Raw genomic sequence first — 17,798 nt, 5'->3', positions numbered from 1 at the left:
ACTTCAAATGTAACTCTCTTCAGAGGAAGAAAAAGGTTTGTCAAATTCTTCCTCTCCCCCGCAACCTACTGGCCTTTGAGCTCCTCCTAAGAAAACTTCATGATTTCTCACTTCATTCTCCTGAAACATCACCAACAGTCAAAGGCACTTTAGGCAGACATATCAGTATTGAGTCACTCCATTTAAATCACATGCATGGCAATACGTGGAAAAGTCTTGTCCTTGTGGTTATAATTTGGATGAAAAGCATGTCAGCAACTTGTCTTGTTACAAGCCTGCCAGATGAAAATAAAATTTCTGGCAATGGCTGTAAGTGAACAAAAATGCCAACATATACCACAACAAGGAAAGGTATATAAACTATTTCACTCCGTTAAAAAAAGAAATCAAACAACAAAGACCCTGTGATGGAACATTAACTATATTACCTCTGCATAAGAACTAAAAGCAGCCTTTCTTCACCCACTAAATGGCATCTCCAGCAGTATAGCTTTATTAACAGACTTATTTCCTGAAAGGCTTGGCTTATATTAAAAGGTCCATTGCTTTACAAACAAGCTCATCTCCCTCCCTGAGTGCACTGATTAACCAGTATCTTTAAAATCACTGAGTCAGCAGATGTGACTAAATGGTCTGGAACCACAGACCTAAAGGAAGTTGATAAGAAAAGAATAAAATTACAGAATGAAACAAAGATATCAGGTAATAAATTGGTTAGAAGGGGAAACTGGGACTCGCTATGCCAGGTACCTACATTTTTATCTGATGCGTTGCTTTTTTTGTTTTGTTTAGTTTTCCAGAGGCAAGCTTCATCTTGAATCATTTACTCAACTCACATGTCTGGTTCATGGACACAAAACAGGAACTTTTGTCAGAGGACAGTTTCAAGGCCCAAGCTGTCAAAAGGGTTTTCTGACATGCACTGATCAAAAGTACTAAAGATGTTCTATTATTGTAGACTGTATTAGTTTTTCCTCAAGAAATCAGCCTTCATCTGTTATTGCAATCATTACTATCACAAATAAGTCCAACTGAAAACACATGTTTCCATCTCCTTGTCTTTATCACATCCTATAACCTTGACTGTTCTGCAATTTTTTAATTTCTTACAATTAAGACAAAAATGCTAAGCAGCTGCCCCAGATTATAGTGCAAATTTTTAATGATGAATTAACTGCCACATGACGTTTTTGACATCAAGCCATATAGGGTTGCTTTGAGATGGAAAGGAAGGTGCATGGCAGATCATGGTTCTCTACAGAAAAACTCAGGTCAGAAAAAAAGCACATCAAGGAAACTACCAAGCAATATTAACAGCTCCCTGCTAAACCCCAGGAAGTGATAAACTGTCACATTAGGGTGAAACAAATGAAGCTCATGGCAAAATGTCAGCTAAGTGAGAGAAGAATGGGTATTTTCAGACCATCCATGTCCAGGTGGATTTTGCACGGATGCTCCTTTCTGGACCTGTCTGTGGTGGCAATACAGGTTACTGCTCTCAGCTCGTATTCTACTTATCACTGTTTCTTCTGTCAACAGCACTCAAGCATGTAACTCCCTCTAACTCAGTCAAACTGAGCCAGATTAGTTTAAATATTATCAGCAGAGCAGCTTTTTGCTAATACAGATCATTGGCTGAAAAGGACTAGAAAGATCTCCTATTTGCTGCACAGCTGGCAGATCAAGGGCTCACAAGCATTTGGGATATATTCATGCAACACCCATGAGCACAGATACCTGCCAAAACTCCTCACACCATGAGAGATACTCAACATGCCAAGGAGAAAAACTAAAAATGAACCATAGCATCTGAAATATCTCTCCTTTCCTGACCTCTGTAGAAATATTCAGTGTCTCATGGAATTCTTTTTTTTCCTGCACTACTGAAAAGATTGATCTGAGTGTTTGTCACACAAAACTTCTGTCCTTCTAACTTCATTAAATGTAGCTTCCTGCTGCCCTCTACTACAGAATCAAGATCCCTAAATTAATCTGAATCAACCAAAGCACTTTTCACCAATTATTTTCTGTGGTCATCAGTCCATCAAAACCTTACTTTCCTAACCCTAGGAAAGTCTAACCAAGCAAAACAGCAGCCAAGAGCACCATATGAAACAGTGAAAATCAGAGCTAAACCAACAGGCTCCTGTGGTGGGATTTCAATCCATTGCATCTTGCTTAAGTATCATATTATACTGTCCCTTTCCAATGTCAAATCACATTAAAAAAAAAGTATCCCAAAACAAACCACATTACTCTTTCCTATGAGGTACTCGTAACTTTTCTCTCTCCCTTAGCTTGCCCCAGATCAAATTAAAGTTTTCCATCCAGTACTCACTCCTCCATGTTTGCTTTTGCCACCAACTCCTACCCATCAGCTACTTCCTTGTTGAATTTTTGCCTGCTTTGCTTCCCTGTTCTTACTCAGGAGGCAGGGTTCTATCCCCTCAGATAAAACACACAAATATACTGATATGCATATATACATGCATAGGCCTGTATATGTATATACATACCTATGTCCAGATTTGGAGATGAGTTCCCAGGACTGGTTAGTAATCACATCTAGGTTTCTACTGTGGATTAGGTTATATATGTTTTATATACAGTTGCTGGCAAGTTGAAGAGAGTTTTTCTTTAATTCAGCCAATAAAGACAAGGATTCTGCCAGAATCATAGAATGACCTATTGAGTTTAGATCTATCTATCTAGATTGATCTTGGTTTTAAAACATCCCCTTTAAGTTTTACTTTACCACAGTACACAAATGCACACATCTCAGGAAGGATGACAGTGCTACACAACTTCCCTCTGCCTGTGTTACAAGTTTTCCTCCATCATTGGATGGCCAATGGAACTGCCCAATTCATACAACAAGAACCTGTTATCTGCAGGATAGGCAACACAGAAAAGCAAGGCATTACACTTAGAACTCCTACAGCTGTCTGTCATCATCTCTCTCCCTAAAAGGAAGGCACAGTTCTGGGCAATAAGTCTCTCCCTCAAAGTACTGCAACAGCTTTATATGCCTAATGGCTCTTGCAATAGTGCAGCCTCAAAGGGATGATGCTCACACAAATACATAATATCATTTTATTGCAAAGCAGATTTGTTTGTAAGGCACAAAGAAATATATCACAAAAAGTTGATGGAAACAAAACCACTGTGACACACAAACCAAACTATGACTAATAGCCTTAAACATGAGAGGGAAGCAGCATTTCTTTAATGTGTGGTCATAATGAAACCCACTCTTTCAATATCAGTAACATACAAATGGGAAAAAAAATGCATATAAAATCCTTTCCTCTTTTTTTTCCCCCCCTCTAATATAAAACACCACATAATAACAACATGAACTAGCTTTTAGGCAACAGGAAAAAACTAAATGAAATTCTTACTTCAGAGGCTCAGGAGGGAGTTTAGTTCCCGAGAGATTAATCTGCATCAAAGCAAGTGAGCTGCTGAAAAACTGTTTGAAGGAGGGAGGGACTTCTTTTCCTTTTCTGTAAGTAAATAAATTCATTAAGTAACATCCAGACACATCTCATTCCAATAGTGAATACTGAGTAGTGAATACTGAACAGTAATACATAAAGTACTATAGTAATATTACAGTATTATAGTAATAATTGAATAGTGAATATCCTATAGTGAATGCAGGCTGTCAAAATTGTAACCATGTGATTAATTTGCTGCACCTTCAACAGCAGTAGTCAGTGGCTCTCAGTTAACTTCGAAATATAAGGCTATCAAAATGTTGATTCAACAAACAATTCTCATCATTGTACTGCTGCTCAGAAGACATTACTCTCTTGCTTCTACTATGTGAAATAGAAACCAGGAATAACCATTTAGGTCTGATTAATTGTGAGTACACTTCAATTTTATGAGCAAAAGATCAAAGTGGACACCACAAAGCACTGATGTTGCCTTTTCACCACTAGAATTACTGAACACTGTTGTTGCTTGTCCCTAACTAGCTGTCACCTCTGATAGGTGCTCAAGCCACTGATTTGAACAACAAAAAAAAAAAGGGAAGCTAAGTTTATTATTTCCTGTGCTGCAAGTACTCTACAAAGTCAGTGCTCAGCCTTTCAGAATGACTTCTTCCCAGGAAAAGAAGAAAAATAATTACAAAAAAAATATGCATTTTTAACAGTCAACAAATCATGAAAAATAAGTACTTTAAAATCAAACTTGAAGATGGGTCAAGTTAGACTTCAAAGTCTGAGATTACAACAAAGAAAATATACATACCTGTTGCATCAGGATCATAAAAACCTTATTAGACAAGGTAGCTTATATTACAGCTGTCTTACAAAGAATGGAAAGTGAGAGAAAATATCTTCCTTGGAATAACGATACTTTCTTTGGGGAGACCTTTTATAAAAGGTCAGGCATTTCTTCTTTAAAAGAAGTGTGCAGCACAAAATCAAGAAAGTATAATGCAAAATATAACAGAAGTTGAGAGAAGTAAACTGTACCTGTGAGAAAAAAGTGTCCTAGAGAGACTAAGGACAGCTAGATGCTGAAGACATCCACGAAGGAGGGCTCCACACACCTGAATTAAGATAAGGGAGACTGATTTTACTACTAGGTATACAAGTTAGGAAAGTTTCCTTGGTATTTGAGTCTCCACAAACACACAAAAATTGAAGAAAAAAAAAAAGCATTACCATATCTAGAGCACACTCTGTGTTGGATAAATCCAGATGAACAAGAGCATTTGGCTGGGCCAGAAAATTGTAGAGGCTCTGTAATTAATGGAGAAAAAAATATATAAATCAATGTCATTTTTGATACTGTGGCACAGATTACTTTTCAAATACATTTAGGCTTCTAGAAAACTACACTATAAGTGTGTATGAAACTTTTCACTCAATCAAAACAACCTGTTTTACTTTTGAAGGCTTTTTTTTTTTTTTTTTTTTTTTTTTTAGGAACAAAAGGAAAAAATGGTGCCCTGACCAACTCTACCAAATGCTTGGTTTACAACTCTTGAGTTACCTTGTAACTCACTTTCAAAGAAAATGATAATTTTGTTAAAAAATACCTTGCAATGTCACTCAAACTGACATCATATTTTCTAAAAAGGCTAATTGGTTTGAAAGCTTAACACAGCCTCTCTAAGCATGAGGGAAGCAAATCATCTGTATCTGAAAACTACGGTTAATTTAATATCAGCAGTGCATAAGTTGTTGAAGGCAGAATGCAGAACAAGTGGAAAATATATCTAATATTGATGACTTCAGTACTACAGACTATGTTAGTGTACCTAAAACTTACTATGCATTGCTTTGTTTATATTTTTAGTCTCTCAGAACAATACAAAAAAGATCAAGAAAAAAAAAGTATGACAATTGACAGAAATGTGGAACATTCAACACTATCTGAAATCCACCCAAGCTGGGCACATTAAACATTTTTAGAATAGACTCGTCTTTTTAAAGTTAGGTCATTTAGTTGATACACCTAAAAGTGAAAGAAAGGTTCCTACCATAGAAATCCCCTCCTTTGCCAGAGTTTATTTTAAATGCTAAATAACAGGATTTCTTTACTCCTATTGGAAAATAGTTTCACAGATTAAGAGATCTCAATATTAAGAATCTTTTTCTTTCAACCATATCTCTCTCTCTGACAGGCTATGAAAAGACTTACTTTTCGTATTTATGTCCCATAAAATATTGTAGGAAGTCATCAGACTTCTTTGACTGTTGCCTGTCAACACTGCACTTCTTTTTTTTTTTTTAATGTATCTCTGTAACCTCTGAGAATAATTCATGTCTTTCTTTACATTAGACTGCCTTTGCTATATCCAAAAAGACTAGTTTTTGGAATTTGCTGATAAATCTGAAACTACTAAAGTTTGTGCAAAATGTCACATGAAAGCAATAGGCAGATAAAGTCCAACAGATTTAAATGATTGGATTAGGTGTCTCCAATTTTGCGTAGTTTAGATACTTCATATTTAGAGAACTCAAAAATCTGACAGGTATGATCAAATATGGACAAGATTGTCACAAGGTGAATACATACAAATTGAAAACAACATTACTTGGTTACATAGAAAACAGCCGCAGCTCAGTAGCAACCGATGAACTGAACAAAATTTCAAAAGAGATTTTTCAAAGAATTGTGAATAGGAGATGCACAAATGTCTTTATTCAGACAAAAACACTCAAAACCAGAAATTAAAAAAAAATCTTCACAAATCAAAGGAATTAAATTGTTTCCAATCACACAGAAAATTTTGCAATACATTTATCGTTAAAAAGAGGTTTTTTAAAAGTGTTTCAAGTCTCTTTCAAACAGAACTCAGAGAGCATGGAACAAGACCACACATTATGTGAACCTGTTTAGCTGTGAAGGGCAGTTTAAACCTCCAAGTATAAGCAGAACAGTAGAGATCAAAATATTGTTTTCTATCCCTGCTAGAACTGTACTAAAGCAATGGCAAAAAATAAATAATAAATAAATAAAATGGCTTTGCCTCTCTTCTAACAATAAATTAAAACAGTCATATGCTTACTGAGAGATCATCTCCACGGAGAGCATTCCCTGAGAGGTCAAGGTAGACGAGAGTGTTTGCTATCAGCGAGTTGGCACTCAGAGACTGGGAAAGGCTGTTCACCCCTGAAAAAAAGTCAGTATTCACCAGTATTCACTCCAGCACCACACAGAACTAGCACACACCCTGCAAGAGCACAATTCCAGTGAACACAATCACACATAAATGTTTAATGGCCTCCTGTTACCATCCCTGTTCTACAGGGGAGGAAGATAGACCACCCGGGAGATACAAGACTCCTTTTTGTCACAGAAGACCTGGTTTAGTTCAAGCTCTCTGCCTCTGATAGAGCATGCCTCAGCGTGCTACAGGTCCTGAGTTTCTGGAAGAAATCTTTTTGCCATGTCTACAGTGGCTTTAACTGTACAACCATATTTTGCAACAGATTTTTAAAGCAGATGTTACATAATAATGCTAAGACAATGTCCTCTCACAAACAATAATATTTAGATAAAAGTATTTGTGGTAGGATCAAGCACATTAACAAGTATAATTTGCCAGAACTTCAAAAGCAACTGACAAGACCTAGAAGTTAAAAATACTCCAATTATGTATTTGCCTGTAGTTTCGGAAAAAAATAGTTGGCTAACTGAATTATCAAGAGATGCATAAGGATGCTCATTTCCTGTTGAGAAAAAAACTTTTTTTTTTTACATTTAAATTAAAAAGCTCACATTGGGAACAAGTCAGCCAAGTTCCAAAGTTCTTCAGATTTCCAAATACAAATTAGGATGTGGCTATCTCCAGCAAAGCTAATTTTCATCTGAGGGTTCCTGTAGCTTATTACCAAGTTATTTATTTATTGTACATGGCTCTCACCACCTGCACCACTGTGAACTTCAGCAAACAGTAATATTCTCATAAATGTCTAGCAAAAACACTGTAGCAGGCAGGCGTTTCAATCTGATACACATTACAGTGCAATTTCTCAAAGTTTCTGATCAGTGAAAGGGGCATTCAATGGATGGAACACATCCATTTTTCATTCAAAAACTGTTATGAAATGGGTTTAGTATTGGAGGAAGTAGCTAGCAAGTCACTGGAAAACAAATTATACCAGGCTTACAAATATTAAGAATGTCTTAAGTGTTAGTAACATGGCTGTTGGTTTTAGGAGATTCTTGAAACTCAGAAGAACTGGAGAACAATGATGTCTTTGCCAAGTCTTGAAACATTCTTCTTCAGTGTAATTTACCTTAATGTTGCATTGTTGAATCTATACATTATCCATAAAGGTAAGCAGCAAATGAAAACTTCTTGAAACTTTAGAAGATATAAAAGCTCTATTTAACCACTAGAACTTATCGTTCCAGATCCAGTTTAGTAAGCCTTCCCAGAAACATTTATAAGCAACAAGTAGAAATGAATGCAATATACTACAAACAGCTCAGCATATACTACTGAACAGCAGCTCTGAGAATTCAGAAACTGTGACTGAGCTTGGGGAAGAATAGCTCTAAAACAATCCATAATGTTAATGCTTGTGTCACGTTTAAGATGGGTCAACCACACAAAAGCAGCCACAACATTGAAACCTCTGTCCAAATGATACAAATGAGGGATTTTTTAATTAGACTTTGGCTCATGTTCAGAAAATCTGACCCCGTCTCTGAATGAGGATACTAAAATTTTCCACTTAACCAGAACCGTCAAATCAATAAACTTTTGTTTGAACTTCACCTGCCTTGTTCTGTACTTGTACAGTGATCTCACTTTCATTTGCAGACAATCTATCATGCTTTTTTACTGCTCTCATGAGGCTCAGAGCATTAATAGCTCTTTGGAATCTTGAGATAGAATATTTGAAGAAAGATCAGCTGGGAAGTTACCATCTGAATTTCACTTCTCAATCTTAGAAAGTTATTTTCAATAGAAAGCACTTTTAAAATAAGGTCAAAACCAGTGAGGGATTGTACTGAATTTCTGAAATTGAAAAAGCCAGCCTTTCCCCAGCTACAGAAAAAGGCCCTCAATATTCCAAGTTCAAAAATAGTCTTCCAAGTTAAAAAGCAATTCAGTACTGTCTTTTTACATTAAAGAAAACCTGGCTAAGACAGCTTTGCAGACAAGCAAAGATGTAAAGCTGAAAATCCTCAGGTACAGGGAGCTGTAACAATTCCAAATTTAAGACTTCACTATACTTTTTAAATGGAATTTTGAAAAGCTCCAATGAGACACTATTCTTAGTGACATGCGGCTCTTCAGAGAATAAATAGTTGAGGGCTAGGGTGGACTATGACATCTGGACCAGGATTCACATGAGGCCAGAGTAGAAATGCTAAAATATATTTTCAGCTTTTGTTTAAAGATTATCTTTACAAGGAATGTTAAAAATCTTTCAAATTCTTTTCATAACCTCAAAATTCATTTTTACTGACAAGAATTGTGTTGATGAGCTTCATCAAGCTGGCATTTGTTCTTTTTAGAGGTGGATGTGCAGCTAGAATATTCTCTTGACTCAACAATCAAGAGTGAACACACCAGAACTGCAGGACTTTCTGTCAAATTCATGAACATCTACTCTCAAGAGTACATGTAAGGCTAGTCGAGGTTCTTAACCAGTTGCTTGTCACTAAAAATGGAGTTAGAGTGGAAAAAAGAAAAAAAAACATTTTTTTCCAAGTCTTTTTAGTGAAAATGATGAGTGAATAAATTCACTCTAGGGCTTGCTATCTAGTTAAACATTATTAGAGCTACAGACACTCACTAAAAGCAAAATCAAAAAAACCTTCTCCATACTCATATTCCCCCAGGTCAATTCTTAAAGCTTAGGAGAACTCAGAATCGTCACAGAGCAACAATTAAAAGGATAAAAGAGCATGGATCACATCTGTTATCATAGGTTGTAATGTCCTTCATTGACTGCACCTTGGTCACCTTTTCCAGGTCAACATCACATGAAAATGTACTGTGATAACAACTCCACTCATGCTCTACTCTGTAGAATCTGATTTTGTCCATACTGTTAAAGAGACTATTATGTCTACTGAATGCAAAACATCAATTAAAAAAACCCTGAAAGTTTCAAGACTTGTGTTTCAGTATTACCTCAAAAATAAACACCTATTTCAATTACTATATCAAGTAAAAAGTGTGTGAATTATAAAACAAAGCGGACTTCACTCAGGGCAAATCAATTAACAGCTTTTGTTGTAACACTTGATTTCATAAAATAGTCAAGTGAAATAACTGCATGAAAAACATTTGAGCAGTTTTCCAAATGTTATTTAGAAAATTCCCCAAACATTTTTGCTTCAGACATAATTTGAATCATAAATATAATGTAACATTTGCTGCAATTTTAAATTAAATCTTCCTTATTAAATCTATTTTATGGTAAAGGTTTCAGCTCACTTGTGGGACAAGTAGGAGTTTTCTCAACTGAATGGTATACAGAACCCAATCAGTATACTCAGGGATATTAAAATGCAGCTGCACTGTTTAAAACACGTATGTGAATTAGTTGCAAAATGGATTACTTTATAACCTTGTAACAAAACGTATTATTAAGATGAAAGACTGAGACTTTTACAACAGGAGAATACACATTTACAGAGCATACCTTTAGGTGACAAGGAGGTTTTAGATAAATTTAAATGTTTCAGTCCCTTTGGAAGTTTGGCAAACTGGATGCTTAGAGATGATACACCTGTTGGGGAACAAGGAGAAAGTGGAAGTTCCCAGGAAGTCAGTTTAACCATGCGGTCCCAGCTTTTCCAAGCCCTCCCCAGAGCAGCCAGTGATAACCCAGACATCAAGTGCAGAGCAAGGCAAACACTGTTACAGCAGGAACTGCACTCACCTGTAAGGATGGGCTCAAAACTACATTTTTTTACACTCAAAATCTCCTCCTTGCTGTATGTTCCACTGAACATACAGGTAACTTTGTTATTAACTATCAGTGATTAACTTCAAAGTAGTTTATAAATTGAGTATTATATACATCCAACAGTTAGCACGAGGGACATTCTGAAAGATTTGTGCTTCAGCCAGAAAATTTATATCAATAAATAAACAACAGCAGCAGTTCACATGAAACTTCAAAATTTTTACCATTAAGGGAAGATGTACACATTAGACAACACTGGCCTCTCTTTCTCAACTGAACCCCTTCTTTATTAAATAAAGGAATACAGATACAAATACAAAAAACACAGATACGCAAGAGTGAGCTAGAATATTTCTGTGGGAGAGCATCTATTTCACATAAAAGAAACTACAGTACAGTCACAGACTTGTCCTGAAAACCTGAAACCTCCACTGAATTATAATGGCCACTTATCTCACTTCATCACAGCAGTCTGTACGTTACCAGCTAATATACAGACCTAGAAATGCTTGAGCTGTTTGGGATTCCAAACAGTAAAAATGTATTAGGATTCAGACTACCTCAGCACAAATCCAACAGAAGAAAACAACATTCTGTTCATTTAAAGTGCTTTTACAGTGTATCCAAGTTCCACACTCAATAAATTTAAATCCCCGTTTAAGAAAAGGATTGAAATTTGATTAAGAGGGAACATCCTAAATAACGATTGAACAAGTTTATGAAATATTTATTATAGGAATAAATCAACATAGAAGTTAAATCTTAACGTGAGCATGAAAAATAGTCCTCTATAGAAAATTGCTTAGCAAGAAAAAGGGAGACATGAGCAAAGCTTTTTACTTGCTCAGAAACAACTAAATAAACCGATACTGTTCTCCGCATAAGCAGACACCAAAGATTCCAGTAGTGTACAAACATACTATGAGTATTCTGCTTCTATCATGGTTTACTGTCAATAATAATGGAAGAGCAGCTACATTACAGATGTAAAAATTGCAGGAGTCTTTTTAACCATCTGTGTAAAAGCCTGTTGTATAGGCTGGGTAGAGATGCAACTTCCACACAGCTTAAAACAACATTGTGTTTTATTTATACTGCCAAAATATTAGATTGATGATGCTTTGCCATCATTTCAAACTCAAGGTAGAGTTCTGCTGGCAAAAGAGATGAAAAACAAGTACAAAGAAAATCACTAAGGATACTACCAAAGTAATTTTTGTTGCAACATATTTTGGATAAGAGGTGCAACAAATAATTTTACCTCTCTATCTTCACATTTAGCTAACATTTATCACTCCTACCAAGCTGAATAATTTTAACATTTTACTAGCATTGGAGAAGAAACATCCACTGAATTTTAAGATGGAGGAAATCAGATGCTCTCTGTTTGCTTATCTTGTAACAGAGCTAAGCTCTAATAGCAGAAGTAGACTTCACTGCATCCAGACACACAGATTCGATTTTGAGTATTTCCAGACTTCAGCTTATTTGGTTTGCATTATTTCTCAGAAAACAAGAAACAAGATTCTGATGTCAGTAAAGCCAAAAGGAAAACTTCCATCACTTCGGCATGTCTAGATTATAAAGCCAAAATTAATAACAAACTTTCCATATGTTAGTATCATTAAGAGTTGCCAGTCTCAAATTAAGAGGCTGTTGTCAGTGCAATATCATATCATTTAACACATTAATATTTCAGCTGAAGCCAGGCCCTGTGTCTCAGCTAAAAAGAACATACTTCTCCTGTCATTGGACTACAGACATTTGCATTAATATAATAATATAATGCTTCTACTTTTTTGTACTCGATAGCATACAACCACTTGTTGGCCCAAACAAGGGGCAAGGATAGGTTCTTTCCCACCACTATTCACACTATTCTGTGTTGTTCCGCTTAAAATTGCAGTATAATCTGGTTGCACTCCTAGTTTCTGGAGAGGTGATGCATTAAAAGATACTTTCCACAATGTCCATGTTAACACGAACCTCCATTATGCCAGCTTTTACCCAAGGAAAGCTTGCTGCCTCTTCAATTTAATGAAGTCAAATTTAACTTTCACTCAGTGGATATCAGATCACAGAACAGGTAAATCCTTCTTTAAAATATTTGCATATTGCAATTATAATTAATTCCTTTTCAAGCACCCATATAACTTAGCTGATTCTCTAATGAAAAGGTCAAACTTTAATTGCATATGATAGAAGACACTGAGATCATGATAAACCTACAAACTTCTCCAATTAGTATTGTCTGCATTTCCTCTTTTGATCTTGTATGTAGCTACACCAAATGGGTTTGAAAGCATGACGTCATTACAATGGTAGTACTCACACACTTGAAAAAACCTTACATGATTTTTTAAAAGTTGTTTTTTAAACATCCTTCCATAAAGCACAATCTAAATACACTTCTTCTAAAATAGATTCAACAATGTGGCAGCAATTTTTACTGACTTAAAACAGAAAATTCTGAACAATGCAGACAGGCCTATGGCACACAACAATAATGCTGTACAGTGCAACATTGGCTTTCACTTAAGAGCTTCCAGGGACCATGCAAAGGGAAGTCAGAAGAATTTAGCAATTCATGTGAACAATTTTAAATGTATAACTATTCTGAATAAGTTAAAAGTAGAACTTTTTTCAAAAGGAGAAGAGAGATGAGAAAGCAAGAGAATAAATACTCTTTGCATCTTTCTTCCCCCTCACTGAACGGAGTAGAAGGAGACATACCTACAAAATTCTGTATCAACAACATTTTGGATCAGGTTGTAACCAAAATGAACAGTTTTTCCACTTTGAATCACATCAGACAGAAGACAGAATATCTCCCCCGTGTAAACCAAACCAAATAAGAAAAGGTTCACTGCATAAAATTCCTGTTTTATTTCTGTCCTAGCAGCAGCACCAAGGTAGTCTGATCCCAAGAACACTGTGTGCTTGGAATGTATTAAATGAATCCAATGGAAATCTCATGTGGGCAGCACTGAAGGGTCAACGCCAGACTGAAAGAATGAAACCTCATTTTAAAAATAAATGCTCCTAGTGAAAAGACAGTAGACAGGGGAAGGGAATGACTTGACTCAATATGTACTGAAATCACACCTAGCAGTGCCTAACTGGGGGAAAGCTAGGCTGTTCAGTTTTATTTTTCATCTTGCAGAGTCAACAATACTTAGCTGCATAAGGATGCCAGCTACGCCAGCATTACAGAGCATTATGAAGAACTGGCAACACTACAGTCTAGAACAAAGCTGATAAAGGCTCAAAACCAGATCTAACTATGAGATTATATCTGAAATAAAATGCAAAACTTCCAGGAAAATACGATCCAAGCAATAAAGCTGTCTTGCACTTCATCTTACATTGACTGCATTGCCTTTAAAAATATTCACCATTTTCTCTCTAGCTCTAAACATTCATTGTGTTCTATCTTCCTTTAAAAGATTCCTCATTGAAAGCATAATGAAATCTAATGAAATCCATGGATGGTTTAAGACATTTAAATACTTCTCTCCTCAAGCTAATAGGAATGTATGAATCAAAAAGAATAGCAATTCTCAGTCATTTGTGCAACAGACATTCACAATGGCATTACAGACAGAACAATAACTCGTTATTTGGACAAAGCTGAATGGAGCAGCAGTAATCCCCCTAATACATTTGCAGAAAGAGGAAAACATTAATGTTACGGTACCTCGATCTTCAAGTGGATTGCTAGCAAGGTTGATTGTATGGAGTCCTGAGTTGGGATTGTGGGATAGAGCACTGGCTAGTTTCTGTGCAAAATCTCTACAAGAAAAGAATACAGAGGGAGAGAGAATTCAGTTACCTCCTCTGTCAAAACCATGTTCAGAGGCTTCAAGACATCAAGGGATTATTAGAAAGAAGTAACCAACTTATATTATTGATTCTTTGTCTTTTTAAACAATGTTTATCTGGCTAATCTACTGTTTCTCGAAGCAGGTAATACTACTATTTATTTATTCTGTGATATAAGATACTGAAGCGCATTCAATCAAAGCTCAAGCTACTTTTGATAAAGATCTGAAAGTATAAAATACGGTTAAATTTAAAATAATTTAAAACTCGAGCACATCTCTTCCTCATCATGTACAGGTGAAATGTATACATTAACTTGCATAGCATTTCTCACAAAACTAAATTCTGACACCACCCCCTAACTTGCAGCAAGTTTCTGTCAATAATCGCTCAAACAGATGGGTTTTGCAATATATCATAGAATCAACACAGCATTAGCATTGTGATCTTGAAAAATGACAGGAATAACTCTCTTGAAGAACAGTAGGATATTGAAAAGCTAGTCTCTGCTTGCTTCTTTTGACAATGAGAAGCATCAAGGCTGACCACAATCCCAGAAACGTGTGCTGAGATGATAACACATTGGGTTTTGTATGCAAATATAGTATGCAGATGGAACACAAGCAAGTCATGCTCTCCAAATCCACGTGAGAGATAAGGTGACAAATGAATGGCTGTAGGTAGAAAAGAATGAAATCATCTTAAGTTGATCCTGCTACAGGAGGAACACTCATATAGCTGCTCAGGTGCTACTGAAAGCATTGTTCTCAGTAGCTCTATCTCAACAATTGGTCTGGCACATCTTGGTAGCTCTTTCTCAACACCAGTCTGGCAGTCTGTCACAACTCATTAGAAGTGACTGGTCTATAAGCTACGCAAAGATGCCCAGTAACAATGGGATTTCCTCCTAGCGAGCAGATATGATAACTGGCAAAATTGACACATGTATCCTTGACAAAAACAGACAAGACAATGCTGAGCACAGCAGATGCACACCCGGGCAAAATGCCAAATACCATGCACATAGATGGAGACACAAAAACCAAAGTCATAGGCTGATTATCTGTCAACTCCTATTAAAACTGAAACCAGATCCAACTGTTAGAAGTTAATGTAGACAGTGTACAAAGGTAGTCAATGTATCTTTTAATATTCATGATTAGCACTATGCCTCATGGCACAGCACAGGAAAAACAAGATCAAAATCAGTTGTTTATGGTTGAATGATAGCTATTAAATAGTGATCAGGAAGTTTGGGTTAATTCCAACCTCCACCACAGTTTTACTGAGCCGGTTAGCTCGCTTTCTTTTAAAGATGTTTCAGTGCTAAACCAATTTAAATAAAGGAAAAAGGAGGCAAAAAGGAAAAAGCATACCACATAACTTCCTTGTGCTTTTTTCTCTTTACTTTTTTCTTTAGTTTAATGCTCTGCTTCTCTCATCTTTCCACTGTTTTATTTACTAGCATAAAAATTCATCAGCACTAGAGCTTATCTTGTCCACATGGCCTTGGATCCTACTTTAATACTACAACAAGTCACAGTTACTTCCATCTGGGCTAGTCTGTATCTTGAATTTTGCATCTATTTGCTCTGAAGAAAAAATACACCTAGGCTATAACTTGTTTAATTTAAAATACATGCAAGGACTAAAATTAATCAATCATCTACTTTCTTGCTTTTTTAAAAGAACAGTTACTAATATAGTAGTATTACTACATTACTACACCACCGCAAATGCAATACACAAAAAGGAGAAAAAGCTTTCTTGGGAATTAAGCCGTATCTGTTATCCAAGATGGAATAATATGCTTTTTAACAAAGTCCCCCCCACTTTCATTCAAATCTCTATCAGTAGCCCTACTTGAAAAGGAACTGTGTGAGTTATTTTAGGGTTTATGCATTTATCCAATTAATTCTTCTTCACTTTACCCAATTCTTCAAGCAGAATCTTATAAACACAAGTATATAAGGATTTTCTGGATTATGAGGAATCTCTGAAAAACTTGATGACAGGCTCGTGATTTGCAACTCCTCAGAACAGACCAGAAACTGAGCATGAATTTCTCTGACACTCCAGCTAATACACATCACACATTTTTTTGCTAGGAGTAAGCAGTAACTAATGCAATATTTGGAAGATATTACTTACGTTCTAAGCCCAGCATTCTCTAATACCAGTTCTTCCAATCGATTGGACCTACTCACCACTCGCAGAATCTGCTCACAGACATCAGTGGACTGCCATTGAAAAGACAAAACAGTGTTAAAGAACACAAACGTAGATATATGATTGTTTAGTTATAAGCTGTACATCAGAACGGGATCCGGGCCACGAACTGCTTCTTATCGTACATAAATAATAATTAAGAATACCAGGAACATCCCAGGGAGAGTCAGATGACAACATCTGGAAAAGACTAGAGAAACAAGAGGCAGACTAGAAGCAAGTAATTTATGAAACTGGCCACCAGATCGTAAGGGGCAGAATTTTTCTAACAATAGCAAAACACACACACACAAAACCCACCAAACTGCAGACACTATGTGCAGAAAAAATACACAAGTTTAAAAAAAAAAAAGCTCTTCTTCATATAGATACTAATTTCTCAGAAAAAAATAGTGACTAATGTAATGGAGAATAAAGCCTGACAAAGAATGACAGCTAAACACAGAGAAGGATATTATAAGGCAAAGAATAGAAAAAATAAACCAAGAATAATAGCACTTTAGCTGCAGATCCCAAGTCTGCTCAGGGACTAGCGCTTAAGAGTGAGCATGTTTCAGTAGGAGCCCTCCCAGCCTACTACACAGAATGAATTACATCTTATGACAGTTACTGCTGCTGGATTCTAGAATTTGCAGAGGCATTTGCAAGTATTGTGAATAAAACATAACAAAACAGTTTCCTTGACATGCTCAGAGATAAAACTTCAATATTTCAAAGGCCATAGAGTGAACTTTCTTCATCTTTTATTCTAATACCTTATTTTGCTTCCTAATGTCTTTTTTTCCCATAATATATATCATACCACATTCATAGGAAGTCCAAAGAAGAACTTCAGTCATGATCATGAACTGCTGAAACTATTCTATGTTATCCACCCTAAAAATGACAGTTTGGCATTCACACTTGGGATATCTTTATCTCTAATGACAGTCTGGCATTTTCTAGGATTCATTTAAAATCTCCTAAAAAGAAAAGAATGCCCTAGCACACACATTAAAGTCTTATTAATCCTTTACATAGTAAAGGTGATAATGCTTTCTAAAGATGGTGAATTCAGCCATTTCTCCAATTCTTGCCTTCCATGTTTTAGGAATTCAGAATATTATCATGGTGCTACTAATAGCACTGTGCAAGTGGAAAGTTTCATGCATGTACTATAAAAACACTACAGATCATGTCTATGAAACACAATGTCAAAGTGGGAATCACCAAGTACAACACATTCAATGGCCTCTGGATATGTCTGACCTCATACTGACCCTCAGCAGAGTCCCCGTGCCATGGATTTACTATCCAATGGCTTATATTTTCCTGACATATTTGACTTAATTTGATGTGTGGAAGATT

The 17,798-nt window shown here is 36.1% G+C and overlaps 1 protein-coding gene across 3 annotated transcripts in view; it reads right to left on the bottom strand.

Moving 5' to 3' along the window:
- The window catches only part of CARMIL1 (capping protein regulator and myosin 1 linker 1), a 175,518-nt gene that overhangs the window by 66,305 nt on the left and 91,415 nt on the right, over positions 1 to 17,798 (bottom strand). For all 3 annotated transcript variants that reach the window (XM_065753098.1, XM_065753096.1, XM_065753097.1), the window contains exons 10-16: positions 16,374 to 16,462; positions 14,098 to 14,192; positions 10,134 to 10,220; positions 6,533 to 6,636; positions 4,680 to 4,757; positions 4,488 to 4,564; positions 3,402 to 3,506 (exon numbers count right to left, since the gene is read on the bottom strand). In XM_065753098.1, the coding sequence (XP_065609170.1) occupies positions 3,402 to 3,506; positions 4,488 to 4,564; positions 4,680 to 4,757; positions 6,533 to 6,636; positions 10,134 to 10,220; positions 14,098 to 14,192; positions 16,374 to 16,462 (635 nt within the window). The remainder of the gene's footprint in view (positions 1 to 3,401; positions 3,507 to 4,487; positions 4,565 to 4,679; positions 4,758 to 6,532; positions 6,637 to 10,133; positions 10,221 to 14,097; positions 14,193 to 16,373; positions 16,463 to 17,798) is intronic.

This window comes from Cyrtonyx montezumae, unplaced genomic scaffold (genome assembly GCF_038088225.1).
Source record: "Cyrtonyx montezumae isolate F1298 unplaced genomic scaffold, pur_monq_1.0 scaffold_8, whole genome shotgun sequence".
NCBI classification, from domain to species: Eukaryota; Metazoa; Chordata; class Aves; order Galliformes; family Odontophoridae; genus Cyrtonyx; species Cyrtonyx montezumae.
The sequence above is the reverse complement of the archived record's forward strand: the minus strand, read 5'-3'. Positions and strand labels throughout refer to the sequence as shown.